The 21,490-nt window shown below is 39.1% G+C and overlaps 1 protein-coding gene across 3 annotated transcripts in view; it reads right to left on the minus strand.

Annotated features, from left to right (window-relative positions):
• ACSS3 (acyl-CoA synthetase short chain family member 3) overlaps nucleotides 1–20,902 on the minus strand; it is a 151,837-nt gene extending 130,935 nt beyond the window's left edge. The window contains exon 1 of one of the 3 annotated variants that reach the window (XM_087449136.1): nucleotides 20,796–20,902. Coding sequence is in view for 2 of the 3 variants with exons in the window: in XM_087449135.1 (XP_087305261.1) it covers nucleotides 20,075–20,382 (308 nt within the window). In the remaining variant the exon portion in view is untranslated. Of the gene's footprint in view, nucleotides 1–20,074; nucleotides 20,557–20,795 lie in introns of those variants that run through there. The other 2 variants (XM_087449135.1, XM_004417907.3) reach the window with 2 other exon arrangements.
• Nucleotides 20,903–21,490: the final 588 nt, after the last annotated feature.

Genomic DNA, 21,490 nt, shown 5'->3' on the forward strand with positions numbered 1-21,490 from the left:
TCATTGACTCCTTTCAATAACCCTATCAGGTGATTACTATTATTACACATATTTACAAATGAGGAAATTGGCTTAGATTAGTTATGAAAGCACAGTTGTGTGGCAATGGGTACAATGGGCTGGAGCAGGACACAAGTGGAGCGTGACTGTTTAAGATTTTTTGCAATAACTAAGTGTTGTGGTGATACCAATGGAAAGGAGGGAGGGACTTGAGAAATATGAAAGACTGAAAAAGGAAAATTTTAGAGAAAAACAGGATGAGAATGAAAAGAGTGTATATCTGGCCCACCACCTGTTTGTGTAAATAAAGTTTTATTGAAACACAGCCACACTCAATTGTTAATATATTCTCTGTGGCTGCTTTTGCTTGACAGCAGCAGAATTGAGTGGTTGCAATGAAACCTACCTGGCCTGCAAAGCCAAAAATATTTACTATTTGGCCCCTTAAAGAAAAACTTTGCCAATCCTTGCTCTAGAGAAGCCTTGTCCCATAGAAATTTCTGTCATGATGGAAATGTTCTATATCTCCACTAGTCAATAGGGTAGCCACTAGCCACAGGTGGCTGGCTAAATTTAAATTTAAATTAATTAAAAGTAAATAAAATTTAAAATTTAGTTCCTCAATCACACTAGCCACTTTACAAATGCTCAATAGCCACATTTGGCTAATGTGACTACGGACAGCGCAGTGGTAGGGAATTTCAAGGAGATAGAGGTGGTCCCCAGAGTCAAATACTAAAGAGAGATCAAATAAAGTAGGGACTTCAAATCAATCCACTGAATTAAGCAACAAATAGATACTGATGATCTTTGGGAAAGCAATTTGGGTAGATGAGGACTGAGGCCACCTTGCAGTGGATGCAAGAGTAGAGGGGCAAGGAGGACCAGGGTATACACAACATATCCTGTATCTTTAGGATACAAAGAGAAGGGGGATGTTCTGACTTCTCTTTAGCTCATGCAAATCTTTCAGTTGGCTTTTATTAAAAGAGAAGGATGAAAAGTGAAGGTAGCTGAGGGGAGAGGGATTGAAAATTAATGGAAATATTGTTTACTTTTTAATGACAATGGCAAGTGAGACAAGTACAAAAATAGGACAAAGTCCGGGTTCTGTTTTGGAAGTGCAAGTGCATTAGTGCTGCTGAAATAAGAGATGTGTGTTTGGGGTGGGAGCATAACATGATAAGGGAAGAAAGATCAGTGCAAGCCTTGTCTTAAAAGCCTTGAACGCTTTATTAAGGAAAGGGAGGCCATTAAAGGGTTTTGAGCAGGGGGATGCCCTACTCAAAAATGGATTTCAGGTCAGACTTGAGAGGTAAAGGAGAAAATAGAATCAGTTAAAATCCATCGACTAGCCTAAGAAGTCACTGTAAGTAACGAAAACATCGGGGAGGGGGGACTATTGTAGAAACAAATCAAAGGAACTAGAAGTAGGAGGAAAGGCGCTATCCAAAAAAAATGAGGTTTTTATCATCTGTGGGTGTCAAGTTGATGTTCTCTGTAAGGTATACCTGGAACAAGAAAGAAAAAGAAACAGTTCTGAAGTAGGAGCAGGAACTAACATTTTGTTAATCACCAACAATATGCCAGCTTCTGAGTTTGGTAATTTATATACACCAAAGCATTGAATCCACACACTATCCCTTAAGAAAGAAAATTTTATTTCCATTTTACACAGGAGAAATGAAGCTCAGAGAGGTCCAATAACTTCCTAGAATTATAACTAACAGTGCAGACTGGAACCCAGTGCTTTCTGACTCCAAGGAAAATGTGATGAATTTCCAATTTTACATATCTGTGTGATTTGAGTAATTCTTGTACCCTCGCTAGATGCTGTTTCCTACGGGCAGAGACCTTGTGCTAGCTCATTAATGGCACACAGCAAATGCTCAATAATTATTTTTAAATAAATGCCTACAAATATAAATGAATGTGAATTGAAGTAATACACTTCTGATACATTAACACAAATAAGGAAAAGAGTCTCATGAGATGAACGCTCAGCAAAAACAACAACTAGCTCAAAAGACAACTATTGCACACAGATTTTTAAGAGGGGATCATATTGCCTTATTTACACAGTGACATCCCATCTAAATTACAGATACTTGGCCTTGAGCAGTATCAACGGACTGTTCCAGGAAACCCTCCAAATTGGGGAATTGCTTACTTGGGGCAGCATAATAACCTCATGTTAATTTAACCTCTAGGGATATTGTTTTTGTAAAAGTACTTGGAAAACAAGTACTCTATAGGACAATTATTTTAACAGAAACCTAACACAGAGAGACATTTTTTACCGATCCTTTACACCTGAATACATACACTCAGAACCTGGTCCCATTCCACCAGCTCGACGCACAGATTGCCCCCTCTCGACATGAAAGGAAAGCCCAGACAGAGGCACCCATGCCAGATCGTTTCTGATTAAAACTGAGTGAATTGCCAACGGTGAGAAACGCAGCCAACAGGAAAAAGAATAGAAAGAAACACTTTCAAGAAATCAATACCCGTTATCTGAACTGAATCCACTGTCAATGAAGAGAAAAGGCATGAATGAATGATCTTAAAGAGCTTTGGGTAGTGAGTCATGCCTGAGTTAAATTCAAAGCAGAAGGTAAGGACACCATTTTATCTTGTTTGCTTTATTTTTAGTCTAGAGGAAATGCAGGAAAAACAGAATTGAAGCAAAAGGAAATAGGATTTGGTTTAATATTAAAAAAGGAAAATATTAAATGATAATCAAATTAATAGTAAAGGTCAAATGTAAAAGATAAGATCAAAATACATGTACATTTCAAAGCATAAATTTATTAAAATTTAAATGTAATCCTAAATAAACATAAACTTAAAAGTACATTTTAAAGAAAAGTAAACTTTATCAGTCAGCCCTTTTCAAGAGAACACTTAGGACACTCTTAGGAACAATGGTCCTCCATCAACCAACTCGAGAACAAGTCATGATGAGCTCATAAGGAACCAAACTCCAAACCAGAGGAGGTTCCTAGAAAACCAGACCTACAGACCAGGATTCCCACAGAGCCCCAAGCAGGTAACCGCAAAACCTCAGAACTATTCAGGGAACCAGGAGGGGGCAGAATGGGAGCTGTGCTCTCCAATGTCAACTGGCACTTTTTGGAGGGAAGAGAAGATGCCTCTCAGCATTTAATACTGATGAGAACAGTGATGAAGTGATGGAGAAAAAACAAAAAGGAAAGGGAGAGAGGGAGGAAGGAGAAGAAAGAGCTGCCCCAGCACCATGCAGGGGAGCAAGAGGCCAATTTGTTGACGTGCTGTTATCTTACTCTGGTTAAGAAGAAATGGGAAGAAGAGAGGGGAGAAATAGGTAAGGATTGAAACTCATGTGCTCTAAACCCGAGGACCTCAGGACTATATATTTTTTCTATTTTCATATTACATCTTCATCTTAGCTATCCATGTCTTTCTCTTTAAGGCTATAACTTATGCAGAATGACACACTACAATGTTCTAATGAAACTCTCCTCTACAGCTGAGGCTCCCAGAAACCAGACACCACATTCATTAAGTCATTCTGCACAACGCTTAGCTCACATCCACAGAGAGACGTTTAATACAAGCTCTTATTAAAGACGAAGAATACAATCAATCATTGTAGCAAGTCTAAGAAGAAATGTTTCTTCCCATTGAGCCTTATAAATTATTCTGAGATTATTTCTATAAAGACTACGCAATTGGGGGAGATACACAAGGGCGTCAATTTGTTTGTTTTATTGCTTAAAATAAAAAGATCTGAAGCAAATGTGACACAACGTTAAGATTTTACAAAGCCCAGTGTTCAGTGTCCACTAAACTATTACTTTTATTTATTCTCTAATATTTCATAATGGAAAAAGCTGTGGGACCTTATTCACAATATTTATTAATCTTTTTGAAGAAAATTTTTGACAATATATATCAGAAAGTATATAATTTCTCTTCAACTCAGAAATCTAAGAATTTATCAGCAGAAAGGAAGGAAAGAAAAAAAGAAACATAGAGACAGACAGACAGATGGGCAGACAGACAGAGACAGAGAGAGAAATCTTTGGAATGTTGTGTCCAAAGATGCAAGTCTATCTGCCTGTTCATAATAGCAAATAAAGAGAAACCACCTAAATAGCATCATGAAGGGATTGTGAAATAAATAACTTTACATTCAGCCAATAATGTTAAAATATTCTGCATACATTAAAAGTCATGGAATAGAAGAATAGAGGAATGGAAAAATCAAACTTAGTACAAGTGGAAAAATGAGCTATCAAATAGTACGGACAAAAATAGAGACCCAGAGAGTCAAACAGACTGACAGACACAGACTACAGATTTTTTAAAATGTGCATGACACATACACATGCAAAACATATGAGTGTGTGCAAGAACTGGTGAATCCAAATAAAGTTTGTAGTCTAGTTAATTGTATTGTGCCAATGTCAACTTTGGTTTGGGTAATGTACTATAGTCACATAAGATGTTACCACTCGGGGAAGCTGAGTGATGGGTACAAACAACCTCTCTATACTATTTTTGCAACTTCTTTTGAGTCTATAATTACTCCAAAGTAAAAATTTAAAAAGAAAAAAAATAAAAGACTCAAGGGAAATATACCAAATATACCAAGATATATACTGAGAATGTATTTAGATATTGAACTACAGTTGATTTTCCACCTATTTTGGCTTTCCTAAGTTTATCTAATTAAAACTTAAAGTAATACTACTTCTTTGTGGAAAAAAACATAAACCTAAATTCCCATCAGAATTATTTTTGAATAAAAAATTGTCAGTGAAAAGTAATTCAAACCAAGGTCTCCGACCTATGCCTTGTGACTTATAAAACCTCTGCTTTTTTAATTAAACCACACTACGTCTCATCCCACTTCCCACCTTCACCTCTCACCCAAACAACCTCACCCACAGACACAAACACAACACAGACATATCTGCGGAGATAAATCTAATTTAACTAACTAGATACCATTGAGTATAACTTAAAATGTTAAAGTAGAAAAATTTTTATTATGCCTTTTTTCCCTAGTCTTATCCTCAAAATAATCTGAGAACAACACCATGTTAATGCTGCTTAAATAGTTATGATAGATATGTAATCACAGGTTAGCATAAGTTAGCATAAGGGAAGCCATCTTATAGAAGGGAATCATATGGGAGCTGTAAATAACCCTGATCCACAAGGCACCCCTTTGTTGAGTCTGCAATGCTTTAGTTTACATGTAGCCTGGATAAGTCCACACCTGCTTGTGAACAATACGCATGCTCTGCTACTTTCTCAGCCTTAGCTTACACATAGACCTCCTTATTGTGATAAGACAGTAACTTTTTGTCCTTTAAGTTTTCCCAGGAATGTTATGACCTTCAGAAAGGAGCCCCTATGCTGGTATCCATCGCCAGTGACAAGAAAAAGGGATGATCCGGCGTCTCAAGGACTACAACACCAGATGGTCACATTCCGGACCCTCCCCCTTTCAGCCCTTTTTCCCTATATAACTGCTTCAAAAGTTTGTAGATTTAAGATGGTTCTTTATGGACACTAGTCCGCCATCTTCCCCCTTGCTAGCAAGCTGTAATAATAATAAAAGACCCTTTCTCTCTTACCACCTTACCTCTGGACTATTGGCTTGTCTCTGAGGCGAGGAGAGGACCCCTATTTGGCAGTGACAGTCACAACTACATCTTTGCTCTATCCTTGCCAATTCCCCCACTATCTACATATCACATTAATAGATAAAACATTTTCCATTAACATTTCGATAATCTGAAATTCGAATACAGCGCAGCATCTCAATTATCCAAGAGTTCATTATCTAGTTGGTGTTAACCATTATTTCCCTTTGTTTTCTTTTTTGTTACTTGTCTTTTTCTCACCTTCCTGTGTGTTAGTACCTCTAGCAGAAAATGAGAGGCTGCACAAAGGGATAAAATTAAAATTGGTTGATTCTTTTATCTATTAAAGGATTCATTAGTTATAAAATGGCCACTGTTCACCAAAATGTGAGGCTGTATGCTCTAGTTATTAACACCTCAACAGTCAAAGGCAATTCAGAATAAAGTTGATTGTAAAATAAAATGAATTTTATTACTCATATTTTCAGAAAATAATAACTAGATAATCCATATCACTCATGATTACTCTTCTTCTATTACACAGGAAAGTGAAAGCTATCTCATTACAAGCAAAAACACTTTTTTCCTTCAAAGTATGAAATTGTTCTTCAATGTGATACTCTATCTGGACTCTCATTCAGCACCTGGAAAAGTGCCTGACTTGTAGAAGGCATTCAATAAACATTTGCTGAAGGAACAAGAGAAAGAAGGAAAGAATGAATGAAGGAACAAATGAGTTAATGAATGAATAGATTCTGGAGCCAAAAAAAACTCCACTTTTATAAATATAACAGGCCAAGAAACATATATGTGTGTATATACATGTATATATGAAACTGGCTTGTTTTTAAATCTGTAACACTCGTATTACGAGGATAAAATAGGATTAGATGGAGAGGAAATATGACACAGTGAGAAGCTGATACGCTCTAAAGTCTAGATACACTCTAAAATCTAACAGATCTGGTTTTTCATCCCAGATCTGCCACCTGCATGCCAAGTAAACATGAGCAAATTACTTAACCTCCCCTAAATTCTTCTTTAAACACATACGTTCTTGAGAAGTTAAAGAACTGCGGTAAGGAGTATTATTGTTGTTATTATTACCATAATAATACGTTTTTAAGTATACTGTAACACTTTAACATATACTCACAAATCACACACGTGCACATACACACTCCTACAAATACACACATATAGAGTAAAATCATCTTTTAGGATTTAAGAGACTTTGATTTAAGCATATTATTATTTCCATCAAATACAGTCTTTGAAATAACTAAATATTTAACAAGAAAAAGAAAATCTTCCTAATCAAAGGTTGTTTTTACTAACTATAAATTTAAAAATTAATCTCTCTATAAATTAATAAAGATAGAGAAAATTCCATCAAATTAGATCTACTAAGCCTGTAATTACAAATCACATTTCAAACAGCTCTTGAAATATTCAGGTGAAATAATGAGATATTTATAGTAGATATATGTAGAAATCTTGAGCAGTCTGGAACCAACATTTTAAAATAATAAAACCAGTTTTATATTTTTCAAAAATTCAAGGTTTTAACAGATCAAGACTGCCTTTTACTCCAAATAACACAAATATTAAGATTTTTATCATCATTTGTGGTAATACCAGAAATGTGTCCTAAGGGAAATAATATTTTTTATGTTATCTGATTGGTATCACTTTTTTTCCTTTTTATTTAAATTGTGGTATAACTGACATATGACATTATATTAGTTTCAGGTGTACAACATAACGATTCGGTATTTGTATTCATTGCAAAATGATCACCACAATAAGTCTGGTTAGCATCCGTCACCATACATAGTTACAAAATTTTTTTTTCTTTTTTTTCCTCGTAATGAGAACTTTTAAGATTTACTCTCTCAGCAACTTTCAAATATGCAATACAGTATTATTAACTACAGTCACCATGCTGTGCATTACATCCCCATGACTTATTTATTTTATAATTGGAAGTTTGTACCTTTTGACCCCCTTGACCCATTCCGCCCACCCTCCACCCCCTGCCTCTGGCAACCACCAATCTGTTCTCTGTATCTATGAGCCTGTTTTTTTGTTTTGTTTTGTTTTGTTTTTTAGATTCCACATATAAGTGAGATTGCTACTGAACCAAGTGGGCTCGCTTCCTGGTGAGTTAAATAAGACTCTACACCAGTGGAAGTTGTCTCACAAAGTAAAGTGTATTTGCAGCAAATAGGAGGCCATGGGGAATCACTTCCAAAGTCATGGCGTCCCCAAACAAAGGAAAGCAGGAACTTTTATTTGGTTGGGGAATGAATATTCAAAAGGGAGAGGCAGGAATTCGCTTGCACAGGCTCAGTTGGAGAACATGCTTCCACATAATGAGGCCTAAGCTCCTCCCAGAGAGATCTTTGCATTAAAGATAAGGCAAAGGTCATGGGCATAGCTCTTGTGGTGAGGCTTGGTCAGTTTCAGGATGGTTGGTGGTTACATCTCCTTAACATACAAAAGGAAAAGAAACAACTTGGAAAAACAGTTAACTGCTTCCAAACCCACCCTTGAGTTTCTCAAGGCACCTAGTCGGTGACAAGATCATATGGCATTTGTCTTTCTTTTATCACTTTTAACCAATGATTTTTATTTGGTTAATAAAATTTGGCTTATTTGGTTAACATATTTACTAAAAATGACTAAAATATGACAATCTGGTAGCATGATATTTATCCAACTCTTAAATCTGAAATTCTTGGAATCCATTATGTTCCAGAGACTTTTCTGCTCCATCCTCACACGGGTACATGGTCTGTACCACATAACCAAGTATTTCCCTCCTTGCAGTATGTGTGTCTTTGGCTTGATGACCAGATGCTGACTGTAAAATATTGTCTACTACAACTTAAAGATAAATGAGCTAAAGAGGAGCAAAGGGAGCCAACTGCCTCACAATGAAACTTAGACCCATGAAGACAAGAAAATTTCAAACCCTTTGGTGCCTTGATAGAAAGAAGATTCATTTTGGGTTCTAATGCGATGAACGATTCGTATAATATCTACCTGCAATTTATACAGGAACCCAGACTTAAGAGATGGATTAAGAAGGTTAATCTGCATGTGTTGAAGTTTTTAAAACCAGTTCAATTGATACACACAAGGTCAGGTGCATTCCACTGCAAAGATAACAAAGGTGACTGAGACTTGACCCCTGCCCTTCTATTACCTAGTCCTATTTGCTAAATTACTGTTAAGAGCAAAGTATCAGTGGAATGTGAGCTTATATAGTGAGTGTAGAGTGACAAAATGGAGATAAGGATAGAGCATTCTTTGCCAAACTGGCTTAAAGGGAACTAAGATTCAAGGTGACATGCTTTTTAGGAAAGAACCATTTGTCAAGAAGACATGTGCGAACTGACTCTGGGAAAATAGAGAAGATTTACATTCCTCTAAAATGAGAGGAGAGAAGACACGTAGAAACCCCAATGACAAATGAAGAGAAGTTACATCTCTCATTAATATTTTTAGAATTCGAACATCATTCTCATTCTTTCATACCCTCCAGGTCTTGACATCTAAACAGTCATATGACCACCAGACAGAAGTTAAAGTGTAGTTACAACCTGTGAAGGAACTTTTGGGACCCCTCTCCCTGGTCTAACAAGTGAATCTAGCAAGTGAGCCGCACAGGCTTCAATCAGTACAGAAATTCATGCTGTAGTGCGAAGCAGCCACGCAGGCCATCCTAAGCCTCTGTGAGAACAACACTGCAACCCCACACTTCATGACTAAAGACACCAGCTGGACAGATCCACAACAGAAAAAGATAAAGGGTACCTCCCTCTCACATTTCCCAGCTGCATTTCTTAGAGATTGAGGGAAAAAGAAACAACCTTGGTTCTTGCCTCCCTCCACACACAGATAACACCAACATTACAAGCCTTATTTGATGTATAACCAAAAGGCTCTTGTTTATGTTATCTTCGAGGTATATGACTGTTAGATGTGTAAGCCCTTTCTTGCACATACCCTGCTTTGTTAAAAAAAAGTACATAAACTGCACTCAGATCTGCAGACCTCGGAGCAGTTCTTCAGAATTCTCTGTTGGACTGTTTACCAGGACTTGAGTTCCTCGCTTTGATTATCAAACTCCTTCATTTAACCTTTACCTAGACTCTTTACTTTAGTCGATAAACTCATTACAGAAATTGAGCTCTACAGTATAACCCAATTTTGGGGGTTAAAAATTAAGTCCACCACTATACAAGTCACTTAATCTTTCTGTCCTTCAGTTTACAGTTATAAAAATGCATTATAACTATACCTAGCTCATAAGGTGTTGGGAGGATTCAGAGAATGCATTTGTAGTCTTAGCGTAAGGCCTGACCCACAGCAAGTGCTCAATAATTAGTAACTGCTATTATTTTGCCATGGGTGTTATTACTGTAGTTATTATTATCATTATCGTTATTGAGAGACAATACATCAGCTTTAAAGAAAGGAACAGCTCAGTCATGAGCTAAAAAATAATCACAAGTGAGTTTCCTTCTCAATCTATTACAAACTCTCCAAATATCCCAAGTCTTATTGTGGCTACCCCCTAAACACTCAAAGGAAGCATTTAACATTTTTAAATCATTTGTTCCCTAAAGTTTGGCAACCTCTATGCAATAACACAGGTAAGTGAGAGAGCCCACAACTGACTGTCCTTGTATTGGATTTCAAAAAATGGGATATTCATATTTAGAACTAAGAGAGCTGTATGCAGTATGAGTCCTAAGAAATTCATCTCTGCACTTAACATATGCCATTTATCATATGCCAAAGTCTGTCCACCTGCACTAGGATTGAGATGAAAAACAATGAAAGAAAAGCAGGAAAAAAGACTACACATAAATGCATAACAAAGTAAATAAAATCAACAACTTCCATAATTACAAACATACAAGTCCTAGTATTTTATTTTACTGAGAGGTTGGAGGAAAGAAAAATTTTCAGAGATTCATAATTAGATGAATTAATTAGCCTATTTATCACCATGTTCTCATAAAAATAATATTAAAGCATACTGCAAGCAATGAATAATGCGGTCATTACAGATTTTCCTTAAGCCAGAAAACCAACAGAGCATTTTTTTAAGAAAGGAGATTAATGTTGCTTTCTACCATCCAGGAAACATTTCTAAAGTAGGTAACAATTAATATAAAGCCTCCCTCCCGCCACCTTTCAGACTGTTGCATACATTTTAATTATTTTATATATAAAATTTAGTTTATTTTTTCAAAGAGCATCAATCTATTATTTCATATCTAAAATGGGTATTTTCCAAATGTTTCTGAGATCTAGATCCAGATTTTTAAAATTACTTTTTGTGATTTCAGTGGACAAAGGGTAAGAAAAGAAAGAAAAACTAAATTAACTGAGACTACCATTATAGAAAGAATATATTGCTGTATTAGATAAGAGTACAGATGCTAAATTCAGACCGCCTGGGTTCAAATCCTAGATCTGCTACTTACTAGTTTTATAAATTTAGGCAAGTTTCTGAAACTGTCTGTATCTCCATTTCCACACCCACTAAATGAGAATAAATCCTGACCCTACCTCACAGAGTTGTTATAAATACTAAATAAATTAAAGCACTTAGTATGATCTCTGGCTCATAGCATGGATACAATAAAGCTAATCTGTTTTTACTACATGCTAGACACTATTTATGTCCATTAGCCTACTTAATCATTCCAACAATCCTATAAAGTTATTATTATTTCCCTCTCACTCAATAAGGACAGGCTGGATCACACTACAGTAACAACCATAAACTCTCAGTAACTTGCAAAAGAAATGTTTATTTCTCACTCATGCAACTTCACTGTGGGTTCAAGTGGACTCCCCAAAGCATTGTCATCTACCCATTTTTGCTCAGTAACCAGACTACTTCCGTCCTACATGTGCTTCCACAATGGCTGTGACAGACCAGAGAGAGCTAAGGATTGAAGCACTATACAAAGCTCCACCCTAGGTGACACACCTCACTCCTCTTCCTGCATTAGCCAAGGCTAATCTCATCACCACGCCCATGTGGGGAAATCCCATCCTCCTGTGCGCTCTGGACTAGAGGAGAACAGATACTGCTGAACAATAATACCCATCATAATCCACATTTTGTAATTTCCCCATTTCATAATTATTTGGGGCAAGGTACTGATCAAAGAGTGGAGCCAAAGTTTTAATCCAGAAATCAGTTTGTTTTCTCCACCAATAAGGATCCTCAACTTCTTTTTCTCCTACCCACAAAAATTGGGTATCTGACAACTTCCCGTTAGTAACAGTGGCAAACTTCACTCAGCCTCGATTAAGAGGGGAGAGCTGGGAGGAAGCAAAGTCAGGGCATCTGTGGTTTAGAAAAGCACTTAACTCTCCATTGAGAATCCATGAAACTCCATGAAATAAGAAAAAGTGCGGAGAGAAAGCAAAGTGAAATTAGTGCAAACGTCGACTTTTCTAAGTTCCAATGCTTTAGCTCACAGTTATTGAGCAAACAGTCAAGAATACTGATTTTATGTCCCTTTGGCTACTAAATTTTTTTATCATTGAATCATACTAAATTTTTTTACAAGTATCTATATTGGTCATTGTCTACAGTAGATACTGAGCATTCTGTCTTTTTTCTTAATCTTCCCAAATTTCTTTTACTTAACTGATGTATCCACTTAGGAGAGACATCATGAAGGATTATACTTAGCAAATGTTGTTACTCTAACATCAAAACCTAAGGAGAAGGTATTCCTATCGTCCAGAGTTAGCGCATAAGTCAGAGACCTACAGACTTTAGTTGCTTTTCCCCACTTAGAGCAATTCATATTTTAAATCAGTAAAATTCACTATTTACCTAAAAGTCATAATAAATTAAACTCCACCCTCCTCTAACTTAGTATTTGAAAGAGCTTCTTTCTTTGGCTATTCTAAGACTCTGAACTAGATAGTTTCAAATTTGAAATTCTTAAACTTCAATTTTCCTAGATATTATAAGAAAAGTAGGTCTCCTTCTGTGCACTGTCGCTTACCCCATTTGGTGATAACATCAGCAAAAGCAAATACAATTAATATCTTTCATAAGAAAAGTTTTCTATCCAACTAGTGTAGATAAAGGATTGGAGTTCCACACTCAGAAGTGCTTCATAAAACTGTAATTTAGAGTTATTAAATTCATGTGTATTATCACAAAGATTCATTAGCCTCCCACACATTTCTCTTGCAAATGTCACACCACAATGGAAAGCAATGATCTCCCTCATGGAGTTGCCGCTTGTTGCTTAGGAAAATGGAAATTCTTTAAAAAAAAAAAAAGCAGCAAATAACTTCAATCACTAAATTTTTTTTCTCAACTAATAGTACATGGCATGAACGAAGGAAAAGTAAGCCATCTTCCAGGAGGTGCTAAGAGTTTAGATTTTCCCCACACCTGCTAGTCGATCAGTCACAGCAGATTGAATTTCCATTGTTCATTGATTGTGCCATTTGTCAGGCAATCCATCCTTGCTTATGTAATTGCAGGATTCCTGTAGTTCACTCTGTTCTGTCCTGAAGGTTCAGTCACATGACAGCCTGAGAAAAGCAGATACAGCACAGCACCAAGCTGCTGACCTTCAGAATATAAAATGAGGGCCGTCTCTTAAAATTGGTCTTTCTTGATGAGGTTATTTTGAAGGACTGTATTTCTAACAGGCCATTTTTCATGCTAACTATGTACCCTCTTAAAATATTTTTTGTATTTATAAAAAATGATAATTTGAATTCTAAATATACCTGTACTGTACACAATATTATGGATGAATTCATTTCATTTAGAGTTTGTCAAAAGGGGACAAATTTTTCATCTTTAGATAAAACTCTCACCTTCAAACCAAAATTAAATATAATTTTAATAAAATCTGATAAATATGAAGGAAATTTCAGAGAATCTTAACAAGATTTTTTTTTTTAAGGCTGAATTTCCCAAACAGTTTAGTGTGGCTGACCAATCGTTTGCCAAAGAAGCAAAATCAGTAGAGGAATTAAATTACTTTCTAGTTACATAAAATACACATTATATTTTCCTTATTTGTTTTGCTTTGAAACAACGTCAAACTCATAGAAACACTGCAAGCACAAGTTAAAGAACTTTTTTTCCCTGTGAACCACTTACTGACAGGATGCCTGATATCCCCGGGATAACTGAACAAATCAATAAATATTAATTCTTTCAACCCTTTTCAATTCTCTCCTGACCTTCCCTGTCAAATTCACAATCAAGTGTTTAGATACTTAGCTAAATAGAATCACTGCAATATATAACAAGAGCATAGGGAGCTGCTGAGTAGCTCTTTATTCCATCTTTTAGACTTTTCCATCTTGTTTCTTCCATGAACTTCTAGTATCTAAAGAAAAAAAAGATAGGAAACTACACAAAGTTCAACTTGCAAAAACAGGGAGTCCTGGTGATGAGGAATAGGTTTCAAAATAAGCAAAATTCCCTTCATTCCTATTTCACGGATTTCTTCACTTCTGCCTTCAAACATGGGTTTGTCCTAAAGGGGGAAGAGGGGAAAGTAAAGACAGTGAGGAAACTTCCACATAACCCAGGTACCTCCACACGCTGTCAGCCTGTCTCCCTTCCTGTCACCGTCACATATCTCCATGGAACGTTTTTGCCTACCATCACTTCACTCTGTAACGCACTGTTCTGGCTTTGGCCTTCATCTCTCCATTGACATCACATTATAAAAAGTCACTGAAGATTTCTGAGTCAAAACTGCTATCTTTCAAGCCTCAATAGCCTCAAAACATCTCTAGAGCCCTTGACTACTATTGACTTGCCCTATTTTTATCTCTTGTCTCCCTCATATTCCAGGACACTAAAATATCCTGCCCTTCCTTCTCCTACTTCTTTGAACAAGCCTCATCCATTCTCACAGGTTTTTTTTCCTTCAACTTGTCTCTAAAGTTCAGTTCCTAGTAGTTTGCTCTTCCCTTCTCTCTCTCTTTTTCTCCCCCAATTTAATATTGCCCAGGCTTGAACTCTCACCTCTTTGCAATTTATAGTCAAATCTGTAATTCTACATCAAGCTCTCTCCCAGTTTTCAAACGATCATCTTTAATTTCACAATTCCTCCACTTGGATATCTGACTCAAATTCTTGCAGTTACCATAACATCTTTTCTTCCCTAAACTCCACTGCAAGGCAGTCACTATGTCTAACTTAGCCTGGGACAGCAGCTCCTCAGTTCCAGCCAAGCGTTGCCATGCAAGTATGCTGACCCATTGCTGACAGATATTCTGCTTTTTCTCAAAAGAAGCCCAAAAAATGAATTGTTAAAGGAAATTTAGATTTTGAGATGAAATCTTCCCATGTTTAAATACTGACAACTACTTAAGAAAACAAACATACAAACCCCAGCATCTGGGTCAAACAAAACCTATCTGCAGGCCTACAGTCAGATTGTGACTTGTAGCCTAAGGAGTGAACGCAACTGCCTTAGCTTACTACTCCAGCCTTCTACAGCCAGCCTGAAACAACCTTCTGAATTTGAGTACTACTAACTCAAAATAACCACTACAAGCCAACCGGTCTACTAAACTATCCTCCAAGCACGCTCAGTTCTTTCTCACCTCTTTCTCTCTGTCATGCTTGTTCCCCACACAAAAATGTTTTTCTTCCTCTCTAAGTCCTACTTTAAGATCCAGTTCAAATGCTACCATTTCTCTGAAAACTTCCTGGACCACATTAGCTTATGGGAATATCTCTTCCATATTCCAAAGACATTAATACCTAGTACTGTGTGTCAGGCACAGTCCTAGACATTTTACAAGTTCCTGTGTTCTCCTCACCCCCATTTAATCCTAAGAAATTGATATTATCATTAGTCTCATTTTGCAAATGAAGATATTAAAGCTTGCTCAAGGTAAGTGGCAGAGCTGGGGTTGAACTCAAACTTATCTTGTTCTAGTGCAGAAAGAAGAGTGGAAAATTCATGTTTTGGTCATCCATTATGTGACATGTGTCATGTGCCAGGAAAAAATTTTAAAATCCTTAACATAACTCACAAGACCCTTCACAATATAGCTCTCGTCTTCCCTTTCTTCATCATTTCCCTGTCATTCCTTAAGCACCAGCCTCATTAGCCTTCTTTCAGTTTCTAGAATTTACTGAGCTACTTCATACCTCATGAGCTTTGCATATGCTGTTTTCTTTGCCTGGAATGTTCCTCCCCACTTCTCACGTCTAATCCCTATTCACTGTGATCGCAGTTTAAACATCATTTTCTCAAGACCCCTTCCATGATCCTTCTGTAGAAGACTATGTTAAATCCCCCATTAACCACTGCATTTCTTAGCATCTAATGTAACTCTAAATAAATGGTTTTGTAATGATTTAATGTACTTCTATCTCCCCTGCTGCCGTGTGGTGAGTTCCTTCAGTATCTCCTTCATCATTTTCTCTGTACTATACACACAGTGAGTGAATGATTGATGCTTTTAACTTTTATGAGCCATTTTAAGACTTGGAGGGATTATACAACTTTTATCTCATAGCTAGTAAGTAACTGAGATCTTGCACATTGAAAAATCTACACTATTTCCCTTATAGAAATGCTAACCAAGCTGAAATCATTTTCTAATAATCTGCATTCAGTTGGAGTCTTTTCCTTTTCAGCTTATAGTCACTATTAATACATATTAAATTCTAAATCAAATAGTATGACTCTCAAATCAAATAGATAGACTCTCAATGAGAGCCTTATCATTGAATGTTGTTTACATAAAAATAAAACTAAAATGGAATTGCAATGCTTCCACAGAAAGGGATAAACTAATGACCCAGGCAGAAGAATCAACCACAATGTGTAACACAAAAGTGAATTGCCTAATCCTTCAGAGAGTGGTGGCTAGATTTCAATTTCAGGATAGGCAGCTGGATGTCTAATTCAACAGGAAAAAATAACCAAAACATTCATTCTGTTGTTCCAGGATTAGCGAAATTACTTGGAGTTCTGATGGCTTCATCTCTGATTGCAGTCCTCCACTGAAGTCTCTATAGTGGAGACTTCATGACCCCAAAAGCCAGGTGTCAACAACGTAAATCAACCACTAACCTGTGAGGAAACGCGTTTATTCACAAGTTCCTAAAGCACCTACATGTAATTGGGATTTGTTTTCCAAAGATCTCAGGGATTGCAGTACCAGATATGTATTTTACAGGGCTGTTCACTACAATGGAAAGTCCCTTCAGTATATCACCCTTAGAAATTTCTATCCCATGTTCATACTACTGCATATGTAAACTACTAGTGGGTAGTTTATGCCATTGTGAAAGCGAATACACATTACTATTTATGTGCTAGGGCTTCTGATAGGCCTGTAGTTTTGGAGGGGATTTTTCTTTCATGAAAAACAAAAAGACAAGCTTATAATGAAGAAGGAGAATCTCTCTTGCCTCTGGGAAGCCAAAGGGCATCTGAGATCTTGACTACACGTATGTCAGCTCCCTCTGGGAGAGAACAATTGGCTGTGGCAATCCGTCCTCATTTTACTTAAGGACTTGGCTTTCAACAGCTCCCTTCCCCAGATCCCAGCTTCAAAGAAAATAAGCAAAGCTCCTTCACATCAATTGTGCCTGTAACCACTTACCACTTCCCAAAGACAAAATCACAAAATCATCAGATCTATGTACCCTGTTATTTGACTATCATTTTTAAAACTTATATATCAGCTCTGTCCTAGACCCTACAGAGGTAAAGAGAAAAAAAAAAAAAGACATTGACCCAGCCCGAGTTTAGCTTTGTAGAAAATTGTTAACCAATGAGGAGTATCTGCAAATAGGTATCCAACACAGTAATGGATTCAAACTGAAATGACTTATTGAATGAAGTTTAAGATTAGATGTATGGTCTCACCAGCTCTACTTCCCTCCCCAGCCCTGCTCTGCCGACCAAATTTCTCAGTAAGATTGAATCACACTGCTGAAATAATAAATACAGCCTCAAAGACTTATCTCTTATTCACTTTGATCTTTTGGGCTGATAAAACAGGTATGGCCACATGATTCCAAGAGTTCAAAAGTTCAAAGATGAAGAATTCAGATACAGTATTACCAAATGTCGGTAATCTACAATGTACTGAATTTTTTTTTTTTTTTTTTTTGTGAGGAGGACCAGCCCTGAGCTAACATCCAATGCCAATCCTCCTCTTTTTTGCCGAGGAAGACCGGCCCTGTGCTAACATCCATGCCCATATTCCTCCACTTTATATGGGACACCGCCACAGCATGGCTTAACAAGTGGTGTGTCGGTGCGCACCCGGGATCCAAACCGGTGAACCCCGGGCCGCCGCAGCAGAACGTGCGCACTTAACCGCTTGCGCCACCGGGCTGGCCCTACAATGTACTGAATTTTTAAAAATACAAGGAACCTTTGGCAAAAATTCTCAAATGAAATAACATTTTATGCACACAATTTTAGAAAGTTTAGGCAAGCACCTAGAGATTAAGAAGAAAAAAGTTAGAAAATCGCTAGGTCTTAAATGTCTATTTGATGGGCACTTTGACTTCCAATTCTCTGCACTCCCCTGGGCCCTCGCAGACCCCAGCTAAGCCTCTAGAAATCTGTCCTTTTCCTTCCATTGCCACTGCCACCGCTCTGTGTCTGGCCCTCATTGGTTTTTACTTGGAATATCCCAGTAACTTCTTAGTTGAGTTCTCTCCACATGATTTTATGGGAGGGATGGTCACATAAATAATTTCAATACCATACTTCATGACAGATATGTGGACACAGAACTTTAAGAATATACTTTTAGGAGAGGCAATAGCCTCTGTGTTTTGGTCTGAGAAACACTAGGAGGGTTTCCTGCTCCTAAAATAGTTGTAGTATGCGAGTGCAAAGATAGCTATTCTTTCTCTAACTTTTATAGGGTCTATTTCACTCAAGACATGGTCTTAATCCTTTACTCAATTAATCCTCGTACTATTTCCACAATTAGTTATGAGAAAAATGAATCACAGAGAGATTAAGTAACTTGCCTGTGAACATACAGCCAGTGACTGGGACAGCCAGACTCAAACTCAGTATTCTGGCCCAGAGACCATGCTCTTAATCATCATGACTCCCAAACAGCAGGGGCCACACACATACTCACTGGTATATACCTAGTGCTTGGGTCCCTGCCAGGCACGTAAAAGCGGGTCAGTCAAACACTACTGAAAAAACGGAACCAGAAGAGAAAAGGTGCTTAGATTCTAAAGGGAAAACCATGTAAACAATTCCAAAGAATTAGGAGAGGACAAGGCATGATGGGGACACAGAACAGGCTCTGGTTTACTTGCCCTTCTCCATTCCAGGTTCTCTGCTCTCAACAGGAGACATTTTTCAAGTACAAACCTGACCACATCATGCCTCCATCTGACTGCTAGGAACTTGGAAATGAGAATGGGAAACCCCATTGCAATGTTTCTCAAACTTTTACAGGAAACATCTCTCCCTCATGGCTGGCAGATGAGAGCAACCACACTCTTAAGGGCTAGGCACATAGCCCAAAGAGCAGCCACAACGCTGAGTTCTCACAGACTGAGTGCCTCACACTTAATATTTCGGCAAGTTTGGCCTTTATTCTACAATGTATCCCTGTTTGTGTGAAAATAATGTTTATAATTACTTATAATTGCAACTCTAGGAGAAAAAAAACTTTATTCCTACCATGATTTCTAGCACCACCTGGCCTGTATGTGCATTCTTTCTGGGTACCCCATGGTGTAGCTTCATATACACGGCTATGATCTAATCCAAGCTACTTGGCATGACACATAAATCCCTTCCCAACCCAGCCCCTGACTCGGCAGCCCCTCCCCCACCTCTCCAGCCACCACAATTATTCACAACCACACTAACGATCAAATTTCAACCTGTTTTCCACCTGAAGGTCTTTAATAATTAGGTCCTCGTCGACTTTCAGAAGATATCCATCCTTCCAAACCCTACTTAGGTAAGATTTTATTGAAGTCTTTCCTCAACCCTCTTCCTCCCCTCAGTGTGTGGATACTCAGCAATACCTCCCTAGTTCATTACACTGCTTGTATTTGTTTACGTCAGTCTCCCATACTAGACCCCGTTCTGTCCCTGGGGAAAAGCCCTTGTCTTAGTCCGCACAACATCCCCAGTGCCAACCTGAGCCCTGGCATACTGGGAAATCTCTGGTCTATACGAAATTGGGCTCGCAATTGGTAACCGAATCCCTCAAGAGAAAGCAAAAGAGCTGACTACGAAATTGAAATTAAACACAAACTGAAAGATCTGAGCATATCTCCAGCCTCGATTTTCTTTCCTAATAGAAGTCCAGGTTCCCGGTGCAGGGGACGTCGAGCCGTGGTGCCCAAGAAGTTAACAGAGCTCTGGGCTGGCGAATGAGTCACTCACCAGCTGGTGGAAGGCGGGTGTCTGTTCTCTAGCGTTTTGGTCCAGGGCTTGTACCAGCTGATCTGCTCGGCGGCTTTGCCCCAGAACCTCTCGGGGTCGGCCACCGAGGCCGCGAAGTGGGTCTTGTACTCGCAGCCGCCCGAGGACAGCGCCCTGCAGCCCCGGCCCCCGAGCGCGCCCCGCGGGCCGGGGGCCACGTAAGCCCGGCGGGCCGGGCCGGCTCCCCGGGCCGAAGAGGACCCTGGCCCGGGACCCCCGAGGCCCCCGGCGCCGGTGACTTTGCGACATTGCAACCAAGACGGCTTCATCGCCGCCGCTGCCCCCCCCGCGCAGCTGCGCTGCCCGCGGTCCCGGAGTGCGCTGCTCAGGCGACAGCTGGGGCACGCGCGACTTTCTGGGGCCCGAGGGGAGCAGGCGAGAGGCGGGAGCAAATTCCGAGGTGAGCCCGGATCCCAGGAGTTTGGAAGCCCAGACTCACACTAGAGTCGCCAGGAAAAACCGACCTGGAGCCCGGGGGAAGCAACAGGCTGGAGTGGGGGCCGGGGGCGGGGTGGGGTCACAGCGTCCCCGCGGGGATGGGTGCGGCGCTGCAAGACGTCCAGCCCCTCCGTGCGCTGCCAACCGCGCGGCTTTCCCAGGAAAAGCGCCCTCAAACCGCAGAACGTCCTCCCTTCTCCGACACACAAGTACCCCCAGAATGAGGCCGACGGACCCAACTCACTCAGTTTTCAAACAAACAAGTTGTGCGCTGCTGGTCCGGCTTAGTCTTTGGAGAGTGAGGGGGTGGAGGCGGCATCGCCTCTGGTCCACAGCGGACACCAGCAACCCTGGGCTTTGCGGCAGGGCCCCTGAAGTGTTAGTTTTATTTATTTGTTTTCTTAACTCAGCTCAATGGTTATTAAAAACACAAGCGGCTCCAGGGCAAGGATTGCTCCAGGATTTCCTGACAGCTGAGAGGGTAGGAGGAGTGGAAAGAGGTTGCGCCAGGCGAATTGGGAAGTGCTTCGTGGGGGTGATTGACAGGGCACTGGGGAAGGTAACCCAACTGGGATGGGGATTCACCTGCTGACTGGATCCCCACAGGATCTAGAAGCAGAAAGCTGAACCGACTTGTGGCATTTCCTCCCTTCCAATTTGCCTCTTTGGAGTTTCTGTGGCCCTTTTTCTGATGAGCCAAAAAAAAAAAAAAAAAAACCCACAAGAGAGCAAAAAGGAAGAGGTAAGTCAGTCAAGATGAAATGAATCAAATAAAGAAGCAGCTGTGGAAAATTAAACGGGAACGGCAGTGTAAATTTCTATGTGAGTTTAGCATTCTCCAAGCTCCTTCACTATTTCACGGCAGAGTGAAACTCCGATGCGCTCTTCTGCCTTAACGTCATGCCAAACACATTGCGTTTTTGTGCGACAGTATTTGCA

This window comes from Ceratotherium simum, chromosome 25 (assembly GCF_057802395.1).
Source record: "Ceratotherium simum simum isolate JZ-2026a chromosome 25, ASM5780239v1, whole genome shotgun sequence".
Taxonomy (NCBI): domain Eukaryota; kingdom Metazoa; phylum Chordata; class Mammalia; order Perissodactyla; family Rhinocerotidae; genus Ceratotherium; species Ceratotherium simum.